The 20,856-nt window shown below is 49.1% G+C and overlaps 1 protein-coding gene across 1 annotated transcript in view; it reads left to right on the forward strand.

Moving 5' to 3' along the window:
• The window catches only part of LOC133901468 (probable LRR receptor-like serine/threonine-protein kinase At1g51810), a 50,904-nt gene extending 41,403 nt beyond the window's left edge, over window positions 1-9,501 (forward strand). Inside the window, exons 7-14 of the mRNA XM_062342828.1 lie at window positions 6,555-6,626; window positions 6,698-6,763; window positions 6,913-7,062; window positions 7,147-7,423; window positions 7,521-7,647; window positions 8,226-8,294; window positions 8,404-8,593; window positions 8,786-9,501. Coding sequence (XP_062198812.1) covers window positions 6,555-6,626; window positions 6,698-6,763; window positions 6,913-7,062; window positions 7,147-7,423; window positions 7,521-7,647; window positions 8,226-8,294; window positions 8,404-8,593; window positions 8,786-9,182 — 1,348 coding nt within the window. The 3' untranslated portion in view covers window positions 9,183-9,501. The remainder of the gene's footprint in view (window positions 1-6,554; window positions 6,627-6,697; window positions 6,764-6,912; window positions 7,063-7,146; window positions 7,424-7,520; window positions 7,648-8,225; window positions 8,295-8,403; window positions 8,594-8,785) is intronic.
• The last annotated feature ends 11,355 nt before the right edge of the window (window positions 9,502-20,856 follow it).

Here is a 20,856-nt window from a genome sequence, read left to right on the forward strand (position 1 = left end):
TATGATGAGGGATGATTGAATGGATGTCCTTGCAATTCTTTGTCCAAATTCAAAATTTCTACCTCAAAACTAGTTATCACAGAAAGTTGTTAAACCTTATTATAGATGGATTTGATTTTCCGTCTTTGCAAAAATATCTATGATATTAAACTTGTCACAGACGGGTAGCACTCTGTCTATAACATAGCTACATACAGATGGTTTTTGTTAATGTCCGTCTATATCTTATGACACATCATAGACGATAGGATATTTTATCCTTTTGACCCTTGTTGTCCAAAATTTTGGATAATTATTTAGGCATCTAAATGACTTTAAATAAAAAATATATAAATTCAAAGCTGTAGATCTTGATTAGACGCCATTTTAGAAATTTTATATAAAATATTTCTTCATTAGACGCCATTTAGAAATTCATAAAATATTTACCCTACAGACACAAACATTTTTTCTTAATATCTATCTGCGCCTTATGACACATTACATACAGTTTTCTTAATGTGCATCTTTGTCTTACGATACATCACATATGATTTTTTTTAATGTCAATTTGTGTCTTATGATATATCACTGATGCTTTTTGTTAATGTTCGTTTATGTCTTATGACATATCGCAAACGGTTTTTCTTAATGTTAATCTGTGTCTTCACATCACAGACGGTTTTCTTAATACCCGTCTATGTCTTATGATATATCACAAACGGTTTTTCTTAATATCCATCCATATCTTATGACACATCACTGACATATCTTATGTCCGTCTGTGACTTCTGGCACATCGAGACGGTCGATCATGTTACAGACATATCTATTTTAGCAACCGTCTCTTAGTACTTTGTCGGTGATGGGTCCTAGGAAGCTTTCTATGATAATCTGTCTGCTTTCACTGTTTATATGGTAGTGAATCATGTTTTGGCTATGTAAGAATATGAGAAACATTGCTTCATTAATGGACATTGTTAGGGTCAATGTTGGAGGGAGGGATCACGCGAAGGGTGTAACCATTGTGAGTGGTTGGGCAAAGCAGTCGCGGCCATGGGGAGGGAGAGTGCAATAGCATGCGCAGGGGATGGTGGTGGTGGCAGCAACGCTAAGGTAGGGGAGAGAGAGAGAGAGCATCTTTTTCCTCCTTAATTCAATTGGTTAGAACACCTTAGAGAGCCATGACACTTCTTGACCCCCAAGCAACCTAATAACTTGACCCCTAAAGGATTGAAATCTTATAGATGTGATCTCATCCTTCCAAAAATCTAAATTACATGGTCTCTAATACTTAAAATAAAAGATTATTGCTGTCGGGACCAACTTGCAGAGGAGGGCAGGGTGCGGTGCGACCACACCCTATGCTAAACATCCCTCCTATAGCAGGGCAGGGAAGCGGCAGCCTTAACCCTAGCTATCATTGCCTTTAGTTCAGGCTGGGCCATGGGGATTAGGCCCATCACATCCCCACCCCTTCAACTTCCAGTGTATCCTCGGGGCACGTAGGGGTATGTTCAATCCTGGAAAGTCTACGAGAAGTGTTGCCGCTACTGCTATACGTCATCAAATAGAAACATAAAGTTCACCAAGAATGATGTTTGTAAGCGGATTGTAATGGGATGGGTCCTGTCAAGGAAGAGTTGGAACTTGTAACAGAGGTCCTTGATGAAGCCACGCATGATGAAGTGATGAGACGTAGATAAAGTTAGGAAATGGGTAGGCTACGCTAGCACAAAATAAAAACGTCTACTGCGTTCAACTAGGAAATCAAGCGAGTAGAGGATCATGGATCATTACCACTAAACGTGCAGTGCAGTGGAAGAAGAGTTAGAGCAGACTAGTCCAACGTCGTTCACATCAATACAGAGGAAGTAGTCAAACTTAGCAGGGTTGTCGTAGATGATCGACCTCCTAGTTGGGATCAACTTACAGGTTCGACTCCATATCGGGAGCATTCCGACTACCTAGTCGGGATGGTTCTGACTAGTTGTGATTGCCTTGTCAAAAATGACGTCGAGCCGATTAGCGTCGTAATAGTAGTAGTGTCTCTACGGTATCCACACATACTGGGCTTGAACGTCGAAAGCCAATGTACTAGCACCACACGCACAATTAGGATTTCGAGAGGTCAGGTGGAAAGGACGTGGCTAAGGTTTTGGAGTGGCTCAATCATGTCCGCCTCTCCCCTTGCCTCCTCTTATATAGATCCTACCATTGACTCTCACATTTGAATCCCATTGGGGCTCTGGTCCCTCACGAATCATAATCTGTTTAAACCCTCTTATGGATCAAATCCATGTGTCTTGGTCAAACCTATTAAGTGTGTGACCCGTTAGGTTCATGTATAAATAGCTACGACTCGAAAATCCTTTTCAAACCGAAATCAACAATGGTCCCTAACAGGGCTTATTGACTCCAAATATACATAAAGATCATATTAGTTGAACCTTGATATACACATGCACCAATCCCTTTGCCTCACGGTACCAGTCAAGCTTAAAGCGAGGCATGTGTTATCCTTGTGATAGCTCAACCATTCACTCAATCTTGTAGCGGATTACTCAACTCGTGATTAACTCTTTAATCACATTGGTATGGTCATGCACTTTCTAATCCAACCACATTAAGGGGTCCGGAGATATCTCTCTTGTTATATAGAAGGAGCAAATTCCATCTTGATCGCTCACACCCCAAGATATGTTTCATGGTAAACCTGAAAACTACCTTTATAACTACCCAGTCACGGAGTAGCGTTTGACAATCCCTAAGTATGCCATTACACATTCTACGAATCAATGACGATCTCAGGTCTAAGAAACTTGCAGGTACACTATTTGACATTACAACTGATGGCACATCATATAGCAATCCTAGAAGTATCTCAAGGTGGGTCTATCTAACACCATATTCTCTAAAATGTGTCCACATTATTAATTTGATATCTCTATATATATAATATATGAAACATTATCATCAATCAATACATGTACTAGTCTGTGAATCATTATTGTCTCAAATAATGATATAAGACTAGGGATCATTTAGGATAACATCACAATAAAATAAAGAGCTTCACAAACAAGTCACATACTTGCTAATCAATGTAAATGATAATTATCCAAGGAACCAAATAATATATTATTCAAAAGTACATTAACATAGACGTGATATAATTATCTCTATGATTATCTGTAGGGCACATCACCAACAGTGCCGAGGATGACGTTGGCATTGCCATCTAGCAGCACGGTGTCAGCGTCGATGGGGAACAATTCCCGCGCAATGAGAAGGGGTAAGCCACGGCAGATGTTGCGGCTTGTAAAGCTCGTACCATTGTCGATGGTGATGCACATGTGTGTACGCTTCTTCAATGTTTTGAGTGGCGTCGGTGTCAATGAGATGTGAGTGTCGCCTGCAATTAGCACCCCAAGCATGCGCATAGTGCGTCCACCTGGCAGGTGACCCTCCTGGTCGCTAGTGAGCACCATGAGAGATGTGTCATCCTTGTTGTTGTTGTCGATGGCATCGTTGATCACCTCGATGGAGAAGAGGTGCTTGCACTTGTGGCCTCTAGTAAATTTTTCATCAAAGTTAAAACAAAGGTTCAAGCGTCACCTTTCCGCCATCTCCTCTGCCGTGAAGTATTTGAACACCCATGTAGATTGGGTTTTTGCGGCACCCCCAGATGGGGCGCCTCCTCCAGAGGCCACAGCGGTGCCCCCGGTGCCCTTGGTAGCTAGGAACGATGACAGAGCGTGAACAAGTGATATGTGGTGCAGTGTTGGTGGCGCCTACTTGATGAGCCATGTCAGCCATTACATTAGCACAATAATTGTAAGCATGGGCTAAGCTCATGGCTGCCTCCATATCCTATGGATTAAGCAACTAGACATCAATTTTCAACGTCTCCATAAGACCAGCACTATAGATATTAACTTATTGAAGCTCACCCAAGTTGCCCACATAGCCCCCTAGTGCGAGGAAGTTCTCCATGTACTCGTCGATTGTCTCGGTGTGCTGCAAAAAAAAAAGGCAGTTCACACAAAGGACTGCTGTGAGTGGGGGCGAATCATTCATTTACCACCTTGGCAAAGTAAGGCTAGTGGATGACGTTCTTCTCCCATGTGAGCCTCATATACCATTGTTGTGCCAAGCCCGTCATGTGGTATGATGTGTACCAAAAGTTTTTTCCATCAGGAATATGTTGCTCAATAAAAAAAACTACTCATATCTCTTAATCCAGGGAAGCGGATCTTCCCTACCATCATATGTAGGACAAGAGAGATCATGGTAGCGAGGAATAGAGAAGCTTTTGACAGGCTGCACGGCTGTATTGGTGGCACCATCCAGCGTCGAGAACGTGTGAGTAGTCAGCGTCGAAGATGCGCCGAAGAATGGCGAGATCATGGTGTGAGCCACGTGGTTGATGATGTCGAGGATGGTGGAGTCACCTACCCTGGACATCAATTCTCCAAGGAATGTGTTGGTCATCGGCCGCGACCACCACCCGAACCGTGCAGGCAGTGATGTCATCAAAAGTGTGGTCAAGGAGGATCTCCTCTTGCTTGATCTTCTCGATGATCGTTGGATGGCCATCTTGCAAAGTCATGTGGCTGTTCATGGCTGCCATCTAAGTAATCACCTCATACCGCTAGTCAGTGAGCGATTCCTGGAAGGACGTGAAGTGCTGCCAGAAAGCTGGGAGATCGGGAATGTTGTCATTACTAGCCATGGCAGCCAAAGAAGGGCATGACTCTGATACCAGGCTATTAGGGTCGATGTTGGAGCAAGGGATCATGCAGAGGACGTAATCGTGGTGAGTGGTTGGGAGAGGTTGTGGAGTGTTTTGCTGGTGACCCGTGGTTGCCGATCGTTGAAAGGTGCAGGGAAACAGCATGCACAGGGGAAGGCAGCGACGATGCTAGGACAAGGAAGGGGAGGCGGGAGAGAGAGAGCTGATGATGATGAACCACTTTTTCCTTCTTAATTAAATTAGGTACGGCTACTCTCTTTATATACAAAGGCATGTCACTTCTTGACCCCCCCAAGCAACCTAATAACTTTACCCTTAAGGGATTGAGATCTTGTAGATATGATCTCCGTTAGGAAATTAGCTTGTGCAGCGACATGGATCTACTGAAACGAACCATACGAGATCACATATGATACTAGAGATACAATGTTTGTTGAATCAGTCTAGGAATTTGTTTTAGTGAATCCAATTTACAGGCCTCTCTGTAAAGTTATTGTAACAGCCTAAAGTCCAAACTGGCTTAGGCCTACCCGCACATCGGGCAAACCACACACTCCACCACACTTACGCTTTCATCATTACTTCGTGTAAAAGGGTTAACCCGAGGTTATGGCATGGACTTTAGTGGCCTTATAAGTTGGTTTCATCCTTGATCAACTAGCAATGTGGTACTAAACATGTGTACTCATACACTTATGGGTCACTCATGGGCTCTATCCAAATTAGGTCGGATGTCACATACACCCCTCCTTAAAGGACCTGACGTCCTCGTCAGACCAACATACCCACACTTGGGCAGATGACCAGGAACGTTCCCTTTTAGCACACATATGTGTGTCAGTGCCGGCACATATGCCATGTTGTGTGATCAATTAGGGTCCACACGCGTCATGCATCATATGTCCATGCCCCTAGCCTGCACGCATCTATGTAACCGCGAGGATAGGCTCTGATACCATTTGTAACAGTCCAGAGTCCAAACTGGCTTAGGCCTACCCGCACATCAGGCAAACCACACACTCCACCAACCCGCTTACGCTTTCGTCTTTGCTTCGCGTAAAAGGGTTAACCCGGGGTTGGTGGCATAGACTCTAATGGTCTTATAAGTTTGTTTCATCCTTGCTCAACTAGCAAGGTGGTACTAAACATTGTACTCATACACTCATGGGCCACTCATGAGCTCAATCCAAATTAGGCCGGATGTCACAATCCCATAAGCCACTCTACCAAGCTTAAGGTTTGATCTTGAACAGATAGGACTTAGACTTGTGAAAGAAGATCGAATAGCCATCTGTTTGCCCATAACTTCTGCTTGCAAGTCACCACAAGTCTACACATAGGTTACACATACTCTAAGGTAACATGCATCACACGTCATTTAGGTGCATGTCTTGTTCAGTTGCAAAATCTTTAGTTGCCTATTGGATAGATAAGATTATCGTAGGAGAGCTCTTCTTTTGTGATGGCATCTTTGACATAACCGTGTGGTAATCTGTTCCAATTCGCAAATTAAGCTATACCTACAGTTATATTTCTCAACATATATTCCTCTATAGTTTTGACCAAGTGCATCCAGTAAATTTGAATGGCATATTGGGATGAGAAAATTAATTGATTAAGCAGCATATACTTGTCATGGCTATGTTCCCAAGGACTCATCTATGTGGCTTTTAGTCCCTATGATTATCTTAATAATTGGGATATGTCATAAATCATCTGCAGCTTGACAGAACATAGATTTTATCATATTCCATTCATGTAGAGTTTTAAGTGCCTATATATTTCCGGGCTAGCTCACTATAGTTGTGAAATATTTCAGGGATTTGTCTTACAACAACTTAAACGGGTCAATACCTGATTCCCTACTAAGTTTGCCCTCCCTACATGTTCTGTAAGTGGATATACTTGTTGCAAGTTATTACCTTGCCAGGGACTTCAACAATCGCCTTTCACTATCTACAGAAATTTGTCTGGCAACCATCTGAGTGGCGAGTCCCTATGTAAAAACTACACCGGACTTGTTTTCAGGTTTTGATTTCTTCTCAATGTTTCCTTTTCCATTAATGTGCTTCTGAATTTTAGATTGTATCTCTTGCTGTGATCTTCAAACAAGTGACTGTTTCAGACATTTTCTCTTGGAAAGTGAACCCGGACCTGATTGTCTTATGTAACTTCAGCTATGACTCTGATGGTTATATGTGCAACAAACCACCACCAAGCCCGCCAAGAAACAAAGTAGCTATCATAGCTATTTCCGTAGTGGTTCCTGTGCTGGCAGTGGTTGTATTTCCTCTTGCATATTTCATCTGGAGAGAGAAAAGAAAGCCTAACGATGTGCATCCTATTGCTCTCTTCGTTATTGACATGTACTAATGTTTTCAGTTTATTGATTTTTCTGTTAAATATCTGATAATAGTGCAACCAAATTTCCCACATGGCCCCGCAAGAGATCCACAACTTGAGAATGCTCTGGGAAGTAGAAAACTTCATGCGGACCACCTGCGAAATACTTATAATCGCTGGTTCACATACAAAGAGCTACAAAAGTTCACTAATAATTTCAAACAGTTCATAGGCCAAGGAGGTTTTGGGCCTGTGTACTATGGCTGTTTAGAAGACGATACCGAGGTTGCTGTCAAGATGTGTTCTGAGTCATCATCACATGGACTTGATGAATTTTTAGCTGAGGTAGCAAATTTCAGCCACCTAGAAAAGTTCAAGACGCATTCGAAATCTAATTTTGTAATGAATATATATTTTTCTTATGTTTTGTATATGACCATAGGTTCAGAGCTTGACAAAGGTGCATCACAGGAATCTAGTGTCTTTGATTGGTTACTGCTGGGAGAAAGATCACTTGGCACTGGTTTATGAGTATATGTCTCAGGGAAGTCTTTTTGATCATCTAAGAGGTTTGTCTATTGCAAACTTATTGAGAATTGATTAAAACATAAGCAACTGTGTGACTTTTTGAAAATTGCATCAGAAATATCTATGCATGGTTTGGACCTGAGCGGTCATCTTGTGTGACCTTTATATACTTCTGGTATCTGAAAATAGAAGCTATTTTTGGGGTATCTACATGTCTTCCTTCTGAGGTGCCTAATCCTAAGTGACAGCACGGTCAAGAAATTTGTGCGTAGGGGAGCCAGCATCCCCCTTATCCCGTCCATCTGTCTTAACTCTTTAACATTGGGATGAGGGATGACTTGATGCTGTCAGCTACACTGAGTTACCTCTAAACCAACCACCAATTTCAGTGCACTTACTTCATGATTGAGTGAATGTAGATGACGCTTTATTTTATTTCACTGTATGATTTCAGCTAATGTGTATACTCAACTTGTCAAAGGGTCGGTCTATTTTGATCATTAAATTGTGCAACTCCAAGCAGAGCAGAACAAAACTAGAAATAAATAAACATTTCATAAATTTGCTGAAATTGACATGTGAAGTTGATAAGCAGTTCTGTTATGTTAAACCATTGAAGGTAAAAATGGTGTTGCTGAAACGTTGAATTGGGGGACACGTGTACGTGTACTGTTTGAAGCTGCACAAGGTAAGCTGCAATAAAAGCACATAAAGAAAACTAGATTTTTCTTAAGTAAATTATCCATATGCTCCTCATTTTTGTATTCATTTCCTGGCATTTACTGCGATATATATAGGCCTGGATTATCTGCACAAGGGTTGCAACCTGCCAATAATTCACCGGGATGTGAAGACCAGCAACATTCTCTTGGGTCACAATCTGCAAGCTAAAATAGCCGATTTTGGACTTTCCAAAACTTATCTTAGCGATACTCAGACTCACATATCAGCCACTGCAGCTGGCACAACTGGTTACATGGACCCTGAGTATGTCTGTCCCTCTGTATACTATATAACATTTTGGTACTCTTTTTCATGTAGTTTTTTTTTATGAGAAGTAAAACAGGCACCATTATATGCAACATGTTTTCATTTTCATGCAACCTTTAGATCTGACAAAATGGAGCTTGTCTGGTGTCCTCTTTTTCTCTTGAACGTTCTCACCTGCTCTTTCTTTAGGTACTACCAAACTGGAAGGATTACCGAGAGCAGCGATGTGTACAGCTTCGGAGTTGTTCTGCTTGAGGTAGTCACCGGCGAGCCTCCAATGGTGCCAGGCCACGGCCTCATCGTTCAGCGTGTTAAGCAAAAGATTGACACCGGTGACATCTGCTCCTTTGCCGATGCATGGCTCGGAGGTGCCTACAACGTCAGTTCTATGTGGAAGGTCGTCGAGACTGCTATGATGTGCACGGCAGATTCGGCTGCTCAAAGGCCAACGATGGCCGCAGTCGTGGTACAGCTGAAGGAGAGCCTGGCGTTGGAGGAAGCTCGCGAGAAGGAGAGTAGCGCCAGGGCAAACCCAGGGAGTCATCTAGCAGGTTCGGTTTTCACATTTAGTCAATTGGCAAGATGAACCTGTGACTGCCTGTACCTGGATTTGGTTCATCGTTGATGGTCTCTTCTGGAAGTCTAAAATTGGTGCTCTCATGACCACCAGTCTATGTTTGTGAATAGGTTTAAATCTACAACTGCCTTTGTGTGTGCAAAAGATTTTTGAGAACCCGCGCTTATGTGTGCGAGTAATAAGGTTTGGGTGAACTCGCAGCTTCTCCAGGTACTGTGAGCTACATCCAATGCTAAAGGCTTATTTGTATGTAATAATAAGACAACAACCTAAAGGATTAATTCATCTGAAGCAAGGTTTGAAAATGTTGTGACTTTCCATGTCCCCCTACATATCGATTCGGTGTTGTTTCAATTTGATCCCCTATTGTTACCATGGTTAGAACTATATCCATTGTGTCTTCCTGCTGCTGTATAGTTGAATTACTGTAATGTTATATGTTCACAATCCAGGTATAGTCCTTTTGTACAAAATGTGCACAGGTTTGTGCATTATTGCATCAGTTCGCTTGTGTGCGTGTGTGTTCAGCTACTGAGCTCAGCTACTTGACAACAACATAAGGCTTGACGAATCTGAAGCATGGATTGGTAAGGTTGTGCTTACATCTTCGAGGTTTCTTTCATCTCCTATTGCTTCGCCTTTGATCTCTTTTATTCGCCATGATCGAACTTTCATTCGTTGTGCCTCCGCATAATGTTTTGTATCGTGCACCAACCTAAGCCTGTGATAGCTACCATTTTGTTAACAATCCAGCTACAATCGTTTCTAGTCAGTATCATCTACAATAATGACAAATAATTAATCCTTGCATGTTCAGTTTTGGGCCCCTTATAGTAGTAATGGGCGCGTCAGTAAAAGAGTTTTTAATTCAGCAATCAGGTAGTTCGGTTAGTGGTAGCATGACAAGGGAAAACGGCCGTGTGGGATGGCACACGATCTTCCTTCATGCCATAGTTATTTCAGCCTTCATGCCGTAGTTATTTCAGCCTTCATGGCCTATCTTTGTTAGTTTGTAATTTCCCTTTAAATTGCTGTTCAATCAAAGGAAAAGCTGCACTGTGTCATAGCACAAAAATTCCCGGGGTTTTCCTGCTCGTGTGTGTTCTTGAGCAGGCTTTCCAACATTTGGTACCAGAGCCTGAGTTGTCAATCCAAGTGCAGCTATGTCGCTGTGGGCTCCTATGGGCGCGCAATCAAGGACTCCTACGCGACGAGACCGCCGTAGCTCACGAACACCTCCTCCGCACCGGCCACGGCACCATGATGACGGTGGCCGCGAGATGGTCGTGCAGCACATCGTCAAGGAGTCATCGGACTCGGTGGTCTACCCCACGCTCACACGGACGAACTACACCGAGTGGGCGCTCGTGATGCGGGTGAACCTGCAGCCGCAAGGCCTTTGGGAGGCAATCGAACCCGACTGCGGTGACTACCGCGACGATAGGCTGACGTTGTCCGTCATTCTCCACGTCATGCCATCAGAGATGTTGTCCACTCTCACCGTCAAGGACACCACCAAGGACGTCTGGGATGCGATCAAGACGATGCGCATCAGTGTCGAGCATGTTAGAGAGGCGAACGCACAAAAGCTATGATGCGAGCTCGGCGAGATCGAGTTCAAAGATGGCGAGTCTGTCGACGACTTCGCCATGAGGATCACGAGCCTTGCCAACAACCTCCGAGTAGTGGGGGAAGAAGTCACTGATGTTGAGGTGGTGCAAAATTTCTGCAGGTCGTACCAGAACGTCTCCAGCAGGTCACCATCTCCATCGAGACCCTCCTTGATCTGAGCACGATCTCGATCGAGGAGGTGACCGGTCGCTTGCACGCTGTGGAGCAGAGGTACAAGCTCGGCTCTTCGAGCGGCAATGGCAGGCAGAAGCTACTCCTCACTGAGGAGGAGTGGCTAGCTCGCATGAAGAAGCGCGATGGCGAGGGAGGATCTAGTAGCGGCGGCAATGGCGGCTCCCATCATCATCATGGCAAGAACCGTGGGCGCAGCCACGGCAACGGGCCGCGTGACGGCAACGCCATCACGTCCAGCCCAGGAGGTGGTCGGGACAAATGTCGGAACTGTGGCAAATTTGGCCATTGGGCCAAAGATTGCCGCAGCAAGCCGAAGTGGGCTAAGGCCCACCTGACACAGGGCGCTAACGATGAGCCCATGCTTTTGATGGCCAAGGCTTGTGTCGCATCGCCTGCCACATCCACTCCACAGCTGGTCGAGGCGAAGGTATTTGCACAGCTGGATAGAGAGGAGGACCGCGACGATTGGATGTGGTACCTCGACACCGATGCCACAAACTACATGACCAGGTCGCATGCTGCCTTCTCTGAGATTGACTCTGGAATCCGAGGAACCATCAAGTTCGACGATGACTCCATCATCGACATCGACGGGCACGGCACAATCTTGTTCGCCTGCAAGACCAGCGAGCACCACGCGCTCACGGGGGTGTACTTCATTCCCCGGCTCACCACCAACATCATCAGCATCGGCCAGCTTGACAAGAACGGCTGCCAGGTGCTGGTCGACGGCGGCGTCCTGCAGATCTGGGACATAGATCGACGACTGCTGGCGAGGGTGAGGCGCTCCCCCAGCAGGCTGTACATGCTCAACCTTCACATTGCACGACCGGTGTGTTTGTCGGCAAGAGGCTCAGAGGAGACATGGCACTGACACGCGATGTACGGGCACCTCAGCTTCCAGTCCCTGCGCAAGCTCTCCAAGCAGGCTATGGTGAGAGGGCTGTCGCGGATTGATCACATTGATCAAGTCTGCGATGGCTGCCTCATCGAGAACCAGAGGCGAGCATCCTCCCCAAGCTGGCGAAGTATCACGCAGAGCATGTCCTCGACCTTGTGCACGGCGACCTTTGCGGGCCGATCATGCCAACGATGCCTAGCGGCAACCGCTATTTCCTACTGCTGGTGGATGACTTGAGCCACAACATGTGGCTCAGTCTCCTCGCGAGCAAGGACCAAGCTCCAGCAGCAATCAAGCGTTCCAGGCCATGGCAGAGGTGGAGTCGGGAAGGAAGCTAAAGGTACTCCGCATCGACCGTGGCGGCGAGTTCACTTCGATGGAATTCGACGAATACTGCGCCGAGCACGGCGTGCAACGACAGCTCACGGCTCCCTATTCTCCGCAACAAAATAGAGTCATTGAGTGCCACAATCAGATGGTGGTCGCCATGGCCCGAAGCATGCTGAAGGCAAAGGGCCTCCCCGAAACATTTTGGGGTGAGGCTGTCTCCACCGTCGTCTTCATCCTCAATTGTGCACCAACTCGGAGCATCGATGGCAAGACTCCATACGAGGCATAGCATGGCGTGCGGCCCATGGTGCACTTCCTTTGCACTTTTGGATGCATCGCGCATGTCAAGAACATGAAGCCTGTCAGTGTAAAGAATAGTGGGGTCCCCTCGCAGGCGGACCGACGCCGGTAAGATATCAGCAGGTGCTGTGTGCCACATTTTGTCTGGAACTGTGGTCCTCCTGCATGACCAGTCAGCAACCGCGCGACCAGCCAACGACCACACAACTAGGCTCTCCGAGCGAGCTTCGCGACCAGTCCCCACTCGAAGAAGCAAACCCCACGACCAATCTCCTCTGGTCGTGGGGCAGGTATGTGTCTAAGCAATCTAATCATAATAACTGCTTTTTCACTTGAGTATTTCCCTTCCCCAGGTCCCCTTTCCGGTCGTCCACGGTGTGGTCGGTGCAGAGCGGCCGTGACCCGTCCCGTAGCATTTAATGCTACGGAATGGCCTGACAGGCGTGGCAGGAGTTCTTTTGTAGGTGTGCAGGCGGCGCATGGGACGGGGCAGGGCAGCCCGGGTGACCGGGATGACGCAGGCGGTGGAGTGATGGGACAGGCTCTGTAGCGTCGTAGAGAAAATGGGATACGTCTGCTCTTAGTAATGATGGGCCTAGTGGAAAGCTCTAGCTAGGCCTGGGTCTATGTCTTGACTCACGTGTAAATCCTCTCTCGCTCTGATATATGAAGGGAGGAATATTAGGATTGTAAAGAGCAGGGGAAAGAAGAGAGGCCTAGAGGCGAAAGAGGCCGAGAAGAAGGCTTGGAAAGAACATCATCTGTAATCGACTTAGACCACATGAAAAGAATACACAGGATGTAGGACTATTACCCTGAGGGAGGCCTGAACCTGGATAAACCCCGGTGTTCTTGAGTTGCACATACACAGCCAGATTCAGCAGACGCATTCTGATCAAAGATCACGCACCCACTGTCCAACATACCCCGGAATCACTATCAGGGATTTACCCTCGACATTTGGCACGCCAGGTAGGGGGGCGCATTTCTGAGTTAGGGATTCAAGTTGTTGTAAGGTGTCTCTTCGTTGGGTACGACCCAGACTGAGCCAATATGTCTTAAACTCAGGACATCGGATCAGGATCCGAAGGCTCCGGGAGGCAACTAAGGCATCCATGCTTCCGGTGGCAAGGGGAGCTCACGGACCGTAAGCTCTGGGGGAACGAGTTTCTTCGATGGTAGCCCCACCCGGAGGATTGCTCACCGCGCAAGGACTATCACCCCCAGCCCCGTGACGTGAACCGAAGCCATCGAGCAGGTATGATTCGATCCGGCAAAAGAATATCGGGGAACTAATCGCGTGTGTCATTTCTCCCAACAGGTTCAACCCCAGAACGAACAGAAGGGTCTACACCTCGAACTTTGGGCACGAGTAACGACCACTCCCCACATGGTACTAGTAAGGAAGGCAGCCTACCAGAGTCTCAGAAAGGTAACCCTCTCCCTTTCTCGATACTGACCACCCTTCGATTAGAAGGGGGAATCCTTGTTCTACCTTGCAAGATTTCAAAGGGTCACGGACGCGGTACTAGTCGCTAAGCGGGGCATGCTTCCCCCCGACCAGGAAGGAGCAAGCACAGGACCATGCATCATCAGGTACATGGTTCAATTCCATTTTTTCCAGTTATTAAATACGAAGCGGAGTATGAAGGCATCTTAACCGAAACACGAGCATCACCCACACGGGGAGAAACACCTACTAGCAATGAGGGACTCGCTACTAAGTGTAACCCCGTTGCCAAGTGGTCTTCAGTGCTCAGACCGGATGATGGCGACATACCTCTCCGAAGTGAGAAAGCTAGAGCAACGCTCCATCGGCTGGGAAGTCACACACGTCCCTCGCAAGGATTTCTTCCCTAGCCGATGGGCTAGCCCGTCTAACCTCTTCTTGCGAACCTGTCCCGGTCGGAGTCTTTGAGAAAAAGACTCACATGGCCACCCGCTGCGGTCTCGGGCTGAAGCAGAAGGGATGCTCCACTTAGAAATGGAGCACCAGAGGCAACACCTTTGGAGGCAATGCCTCCCTCGGTGTCGTCGACCTCGGGTGGCCATTATGTGGTCGCCCTGCTCGATTCGAGTACGACCTGGATGGATCAGATATCGGACTACCTTCATAATCAAGCAACCCCTGATGACGATGTGTCAGCAGAAAAGGTCACACGGGCTAATTGCGAGAATCCTCCTTGGTAGAGCGACGCCTCTATCACCAAGGGAGCAACGACCCTTTACTGAAGTACATCGCTCAGGATGAGGGGAGCACAGCGCTCCCTAACATTCTCGGAGGCAGACGTGGAGGCCAGACCTCCCACCGCCCTCCAGGATGCTTGCGAGCAGGTGAAAAGGTGCGAGTCGTGCCAGCACCACGACCGGAATACCAACCTACTAGCCCAGGCACTACAAACCACACCACTCTCTCGATTTTTCGCTGTCTGGGGCTGGACATCGTGGGATTGTTCTCTAAAGCCCCAGGCAGCCCTAAATTCCTAACCTCAGGCACGACCGTGACCACCACACGCGAAACTGGTCGCAGGTCACTGAAGACCTCCAGTTTCCGGGCCTCACGCGGTCAAGTTGGCCAGGGTGGTCGACCACCGACCATACAGCTCGCAGTGCGCCAACTCTATGTATGAGGCTGCTCGGAGACGAGCCTGTTTGACTATTTTGCATGACCTTCCGGACAAACGTGGACATGACTTGTAAGTTTTTCCAAATTAAAGTAATCAAGCTCTTTATGTTGCAGGACTCCATGGACAAACGCGGTTTCCCGCCAAGTTCCGAGATTTGTTTAGCCTGCTCGCTTGTATTGATGGGATGAGATCCAAAGCTAACCCGCTCGCACGATGACATGGTAAAGGCACCTGAGGGTTAACGACCACAAGGCCGCAAGTCCTAAATCGGGTCGAGCGATGGTCGCCACCGAAAGGCTCATCGTGCTAAGAGTCTCCCTCAGCACCAGGAATGTTGCTTGCGAGTGGCTTGATGCGATCCTCCCTAAGCGATACAGGCACTTCGAAGGCTATTCATCATCCAAACACAGATAAGACCCACATAAGGGCCCAATGCATGTCATTACAAAGCCCGGGGGCTGGTTCCAGACAAGCCTACGACATTCCTCCTAGGACCCAAAAATACCCCTGAGAGGATCGAACCGGGTAGTCCAAAGACAAGAACGAATAGCATACAAAAATAAATCAGCCCGGGTGCCGAGTTCTTCCATGGTCATCCGAGTACCCTCAAAACCGACGCCGACTGCCGGCAAGAGGTCCAGGTCGGGGAAGTGGTCGCTGACGCAGGCAAGGGCCAGGCAAGCGCTAGAGACTCCGACCTCGAAAAGATGGTCTCTGATGGTCTCACGAATCCTCTACTCAAGGCCACCTGCCTCCTCGGAGGCCGCCAGAAACCACTCGATATGGCTGGTCACAGTATTCCCAGGGGTCGGACGAACCTGGACACCGGCGGGCCGAAGCAACGAGTCAAAAGGGGTAAAAGCTCAGCTGAGTTGGTCATAGAACGCCACTCGCCGCTTGTCTCTCTCCTTGGTCAGCCGCTCGAGTTCTTCTCGCACCGCATGGAGATCTTCCCGGCAGCGGTGAAGGCGGTCGTAGAACTCCTCCCTCTACTGGGCGCTTTCCCTGGTCGCCCACTCCATGTCCCTCTGCGCCTCGAGTAACTCCTCCTGGCAGGCTAGTCAAAAAACAGAGCATAAGCCACACCGTTGTCAGCCGGTCGAACCCTACTTGTGTAACCTAGGACCATCACGTGATGCAAGTGGTCGGTGCGACGCACCTTGAAGGTCGCTCAACGTATTCGCTCGCTCGGCCACAAACCCCCGCACATGTCTGGCCGCCACCTCCAAGGATTATGGGTCGAAAGGTTGGTCGATGGATATGGTCGAGGATTCGATGAGGGCTAGGGGGCCAATCAGCGTGGGTAGCGGATCGGTTTAGGCGGAAGGCTCGGACACTCCGGGAACTCTACGAGCACAATGACACAATCTTGTCAGGAAACAAAGGCATGGGGGGCTCCATTCAAAAAATGTTATATAACAAAGGTTACAATCGAGTTTTTTACTCCTCAGCGGCCTCCACCCGGAAGATGGACATCACGTAGTCCACCGCCCCCTGGCACTCCCGCTGAAGTCTCTCCTCAGCTTCTGGTCTGGCAATTGCAGCCCCTTCCTGGACCTAGTGTAGGTTGAAGTTGGGGTCACGGCTGCGATAGCACCAAAAGATATACTCTGTGGTCGCCCTCACCGCCTGCGAAACATCCTCCTCACCCCTCAATGCCAGGGTGACAGGGAGCTCAGAGAAGTGCTCCGCGAGGACCCGGAGGGCATAGGCCCAGGCTTGGGTGGTGCGGTCATCCTTCGGCTCGATCACCCGAAGCCCGAGGCTACCTAGAGGATCTGCCAGCGCTCCGAAGGCTTCCCGGAGAATATTGAGGGTAGTGCGCTCATCCTCCTTGAGCGCTCGGCGGCCAGCGCGGCTTTATCTTGGGAGAACTCGCCGCACCTCCTCTACATCTCAGCCAGCTGCTTCTCCAGCTCAGCGCATCTGCTGGTCGCTGTCTCCTTCTCTTCAACCAACTTGCAGACGGCGGCCGGGAAACGGCCGACCCACGAGAGAAAGTCAGGAGTCGAAGCCGACTCCTTGACCAAGCCCGTGGGGCCTGGAGCCGCCGTCGATACGCCAAGGGGCAAAGCAAACGCTGGCAGAGGCGCTGGGGTATCAGGCCGGGGCACCGTCGGGGAGGCGGCAGTGGTGATCGCGGTGGCATGGCGCGAGGTGGCCGTTCCGCAGCCGAGAGTGGGGGCTGTTTCCACGCCACCGACAAGGACATGTGTCGATTACTCCAGAATTGAAATCACAGGAAAGAAATAGATGGATAGTTAATGAGCTCGTTAAATTGCACAAGCAATCCTTGAACGGAAGACTACCTGTTTGTGATGGAAGAAAGGGCCTGTTCACAACTGGTCCACTCCCATTCAAGGAGAAAGAGGGAACGAGACCCGCCAAGAAAAATGAAGCAAAGATTGCGATCTCCCCCTGGCGGGGAGCAGGAACATCCCCCCCAGGGCGGTACCCAGAGGACAAACGGCGCGGAAGTAGACGATTCTCGTACATCTGCTTCAACTTCACAGCGGTGCACTTAGACTTGGGGAAGTCGGCCTCCTTTTCGGTGCGTGGCACCATGAGGATGCAGTGGTGGTTGTTTGAAAGGCTCTGGTGGGGGCTGGAGGCGAGGATCTCTAGCGCAAGAGCTCAGATGGCGGAGAGATTTCTGGGGCTTTCCGTCCTCCCATTTATAGGATCAGCTTGGTTCCACCGCCCCGGCTCCTGAGGATCCGTCTAGGGAACCAAAATTCCCTCAAAATCTAGCGCCAATTAAGGTTTCTCTCTCCCACTATCCTTTTTCTATGGACGATTAACCTCCCCTCGGGATGCGGTTTTCTAGGGTGACCACGAAAATGTACCGTTTCGCTTATCACCCCCCGGGTGAACTCGTGTTCACCTAGGGCCCAAGTGGTTCGACTAAGTCCAGCCACGGCCATCTGACAGACTATTCCGTCCACCGCATCTGCGAAGGAGCTTGGGGGCTACTGTCGGTGTAAAGAATAGTGGGGTCCCCTCGCGGGTGAACCCACACCGATAAGATATCAGTAGGTGCCGCATGCCACGTTTTGTCCGGAACCATGGTCCTCCCGCACAACCAATCAGCAACCGCGCGAACCAGTCCCTAGTCGAAGGAGCAAACCCCGCGGCCAGTCTCCTCTGGTCGTGGGGCAGGTATGTGTCTAAGCAATCTAATCACAATAAATGATTTTTCACTTGAGTATTTCCCTTCCCCAGATCCCCTTTCCGGTCGTCCATGGCGTGGTCAGAGCAGAACGACTATGACCCGTCCCGTAGCATTAAACACTACGGGACGGCCTGCCATGCATGGCAGGAGTTCTTTTGCAAGTGCGTAAGTGGCGCGTGGGGACGAGACAGGGCAGTCCAGGTGACCGGGATGACGCAAGCGGTTGAGCGATGGGACAGGCTCTGTAGCGCCGTAGAGCAAATGGGATACGTCCGCTCTTAGTAATGATGGGCCTAGTGGAAAGCTCTAGCTAGGCCTGGGTCTATGTCTTGACTCACGTGTAAATCCTCTCTCCCTCTGATATATAAAGGGAGGAGTACCAAGCTCGTAAAGAGGAGGGGAAAGAAGAGAGGCCTAGAGGCGAAAGAGGCCAAGAAGAAGACTTGGCAAGAACATCATCTGTAACCGACTTAGACCACAAGAAAAGAATACACAGGATGTAGGGCTATTATCCTGAGGGGGCCTGAATCTAGATAAACCCTAGTGTTCTTGAGTTGCACATACACAGCTAGATTCAGCAGACGCATTCCTAACAAAGATCACGCATCCACTGTCCAACATACCCCAGAATCACTGTCAGTGATTTGCCCTCGACAAAGCCCCACCTGAAGAAACTGGACACCCGCAACAGCCTGATGGTCTTCGTCGGCTACGAGAGTGGCTCCAAGGCTCACTGGGTGTACAACCCCGTCAGCAAGCGCGTGCACATGACGCGCGATGTCATCTTCGATGAGGCGGCACAGTGGGACTGGAGCGGCCATGGTGAGGTTGATGCGGTGAGCACAGGGGAGCCATTCACTATGGAGTACACTACGGTGTATGCACCAAGGGTGGCAGAGATCGATGACATGGCTAGCCACCAGGAGTCTCCACAGGCGCCAGGCAACGTGCGTGCAACAACACCAAGCGCGGTGAACACGGAAACACATGCGGCGTCGAGTGTAATTAAGTTCGCATAGCCACCGGTAAACCCAGAGGAGTACCTCGACGTCGACCATGACGACGCTCCACTTCGGTTTCGCACCATCGACAACATCCTTGGGCCAGTCTCACCCTGTGGGCTTGCACCGCGCGAGCTGCTCTTCACCACGGCAGATGAGCCTACCTCGTTCCAGGAGGCTGAACAAGAGGAGTGTTGGAGAAAGGCGATGCTTGAAGAGATGAAATCAATCGAGGACAATGGCACATGGGAGCTTGTCGACCCTCCTGCTAGCCATCGATCGATCAGGCTAAAGTGGGTCTTCAAGGTCAAGCGTGATGAACACGGAGCCATCATCAAGCACAAGGCACGACTCGTTGCCAAGGGGTACGTGCAGTGGGCCAGCATCAATTTTGATGAAATCTTCGATCTAGTGGCACGCATGGAGTCGGTTCGTGCACTGCTTGCTGTGGCGGCGCACAAGGGCTGGTAGGTTCATCACATGGACGTAAAGAGCGCGTTCCTGAATGGACCCTGACTGAGGAGGTGTATGTGGCTCAGCCACCTGGGTCCATCATCGACGGCAGCGAGAACAAGGCGCTTCAACTCCGCAAGGCGTTGTACGGCCTACGTCAGGCACCTAGGGCGTGGAACGCCAAGCTCGACGCCACCCTTGCTACTCTCGGGTTCTCCAGGAGCACCTCTAAGCATGTGGTGTACACTCGCGGCAATGGTACGCGACGGGTGGTCATCGGAGTGTACGTCGACGATCTTATCATCACAAGCACCGAGGTCGACGACATTCACGTGTTCAAGGCCGAGATGATGAACAAGTTCAAGATGAGCGACCTCGGGTTGTTGTCTTACTACCTCGGCATTGAAGTGAAGCAAGAACCGAGTGGCATCTCATTGTGCCAATCGGCCTATGCACTCAAGGTGCTTGAGAAGAGCAGGATGACCGACTGCAACAGCTGCCTGACGCCCATGGAGGCTCGGTTGAAGCTCAGCAAGTCAAGCTCAAGCCCATTGGTGGACGCCACGTTCTACCGGAGCATCATTGGTAGTCTTCGCTACCTGGTAAACACACGCCCGAACATTGCTTACGCGGTGAGCCACGCTAGTCGGTTCATGGAGGAACCGCATGAAGAACACCTGACCGCGATAGAGCACATACTACGGTATGTCGCCGGGATGCGCAACTATGGCGTTCACTATACAAAGAAGGGAGACGACGGGCCGGTACTGATCGTCTTCAGTGATAGTGATATGGCTTGGGACGTCGACAACAGGAGGAGCACCACAGGAGTGTTCTTCTTCCTTGGAGGCAACCCCATCACCTGGCAATCACAGAAACAACGAGTGGTGGCACTGTCATCCTACGAGGCGGAGTACATCGCTACTGCTATCGTGGCGTATCAGGGTGTTTGGTTAGCGCGACTGCTGAGCGACCTCCTCGGCTCAGAGACCGGCGCCCCAATGCTCAATGTGGACAGCATGTCCGCGATTGCTTTGATCAAGAATCCCGTCTTCCACGACTGGAGCAAGCACATTGACACTCAATTCCACTT

Source organism: Phragmites australis, chromosome 20 (assembly GCF_958298935.1).
Source record: "Phragmites australis chromosome 20, lpPhrAust1.1, whole genome shotgun sequence".
Taxonomy (NCBI): Eukaryota; Viridiplantae; Streptophyta; class Magnoliopsida; order Poales; family Poaceae; genus Phragmites; species Phragmites australis.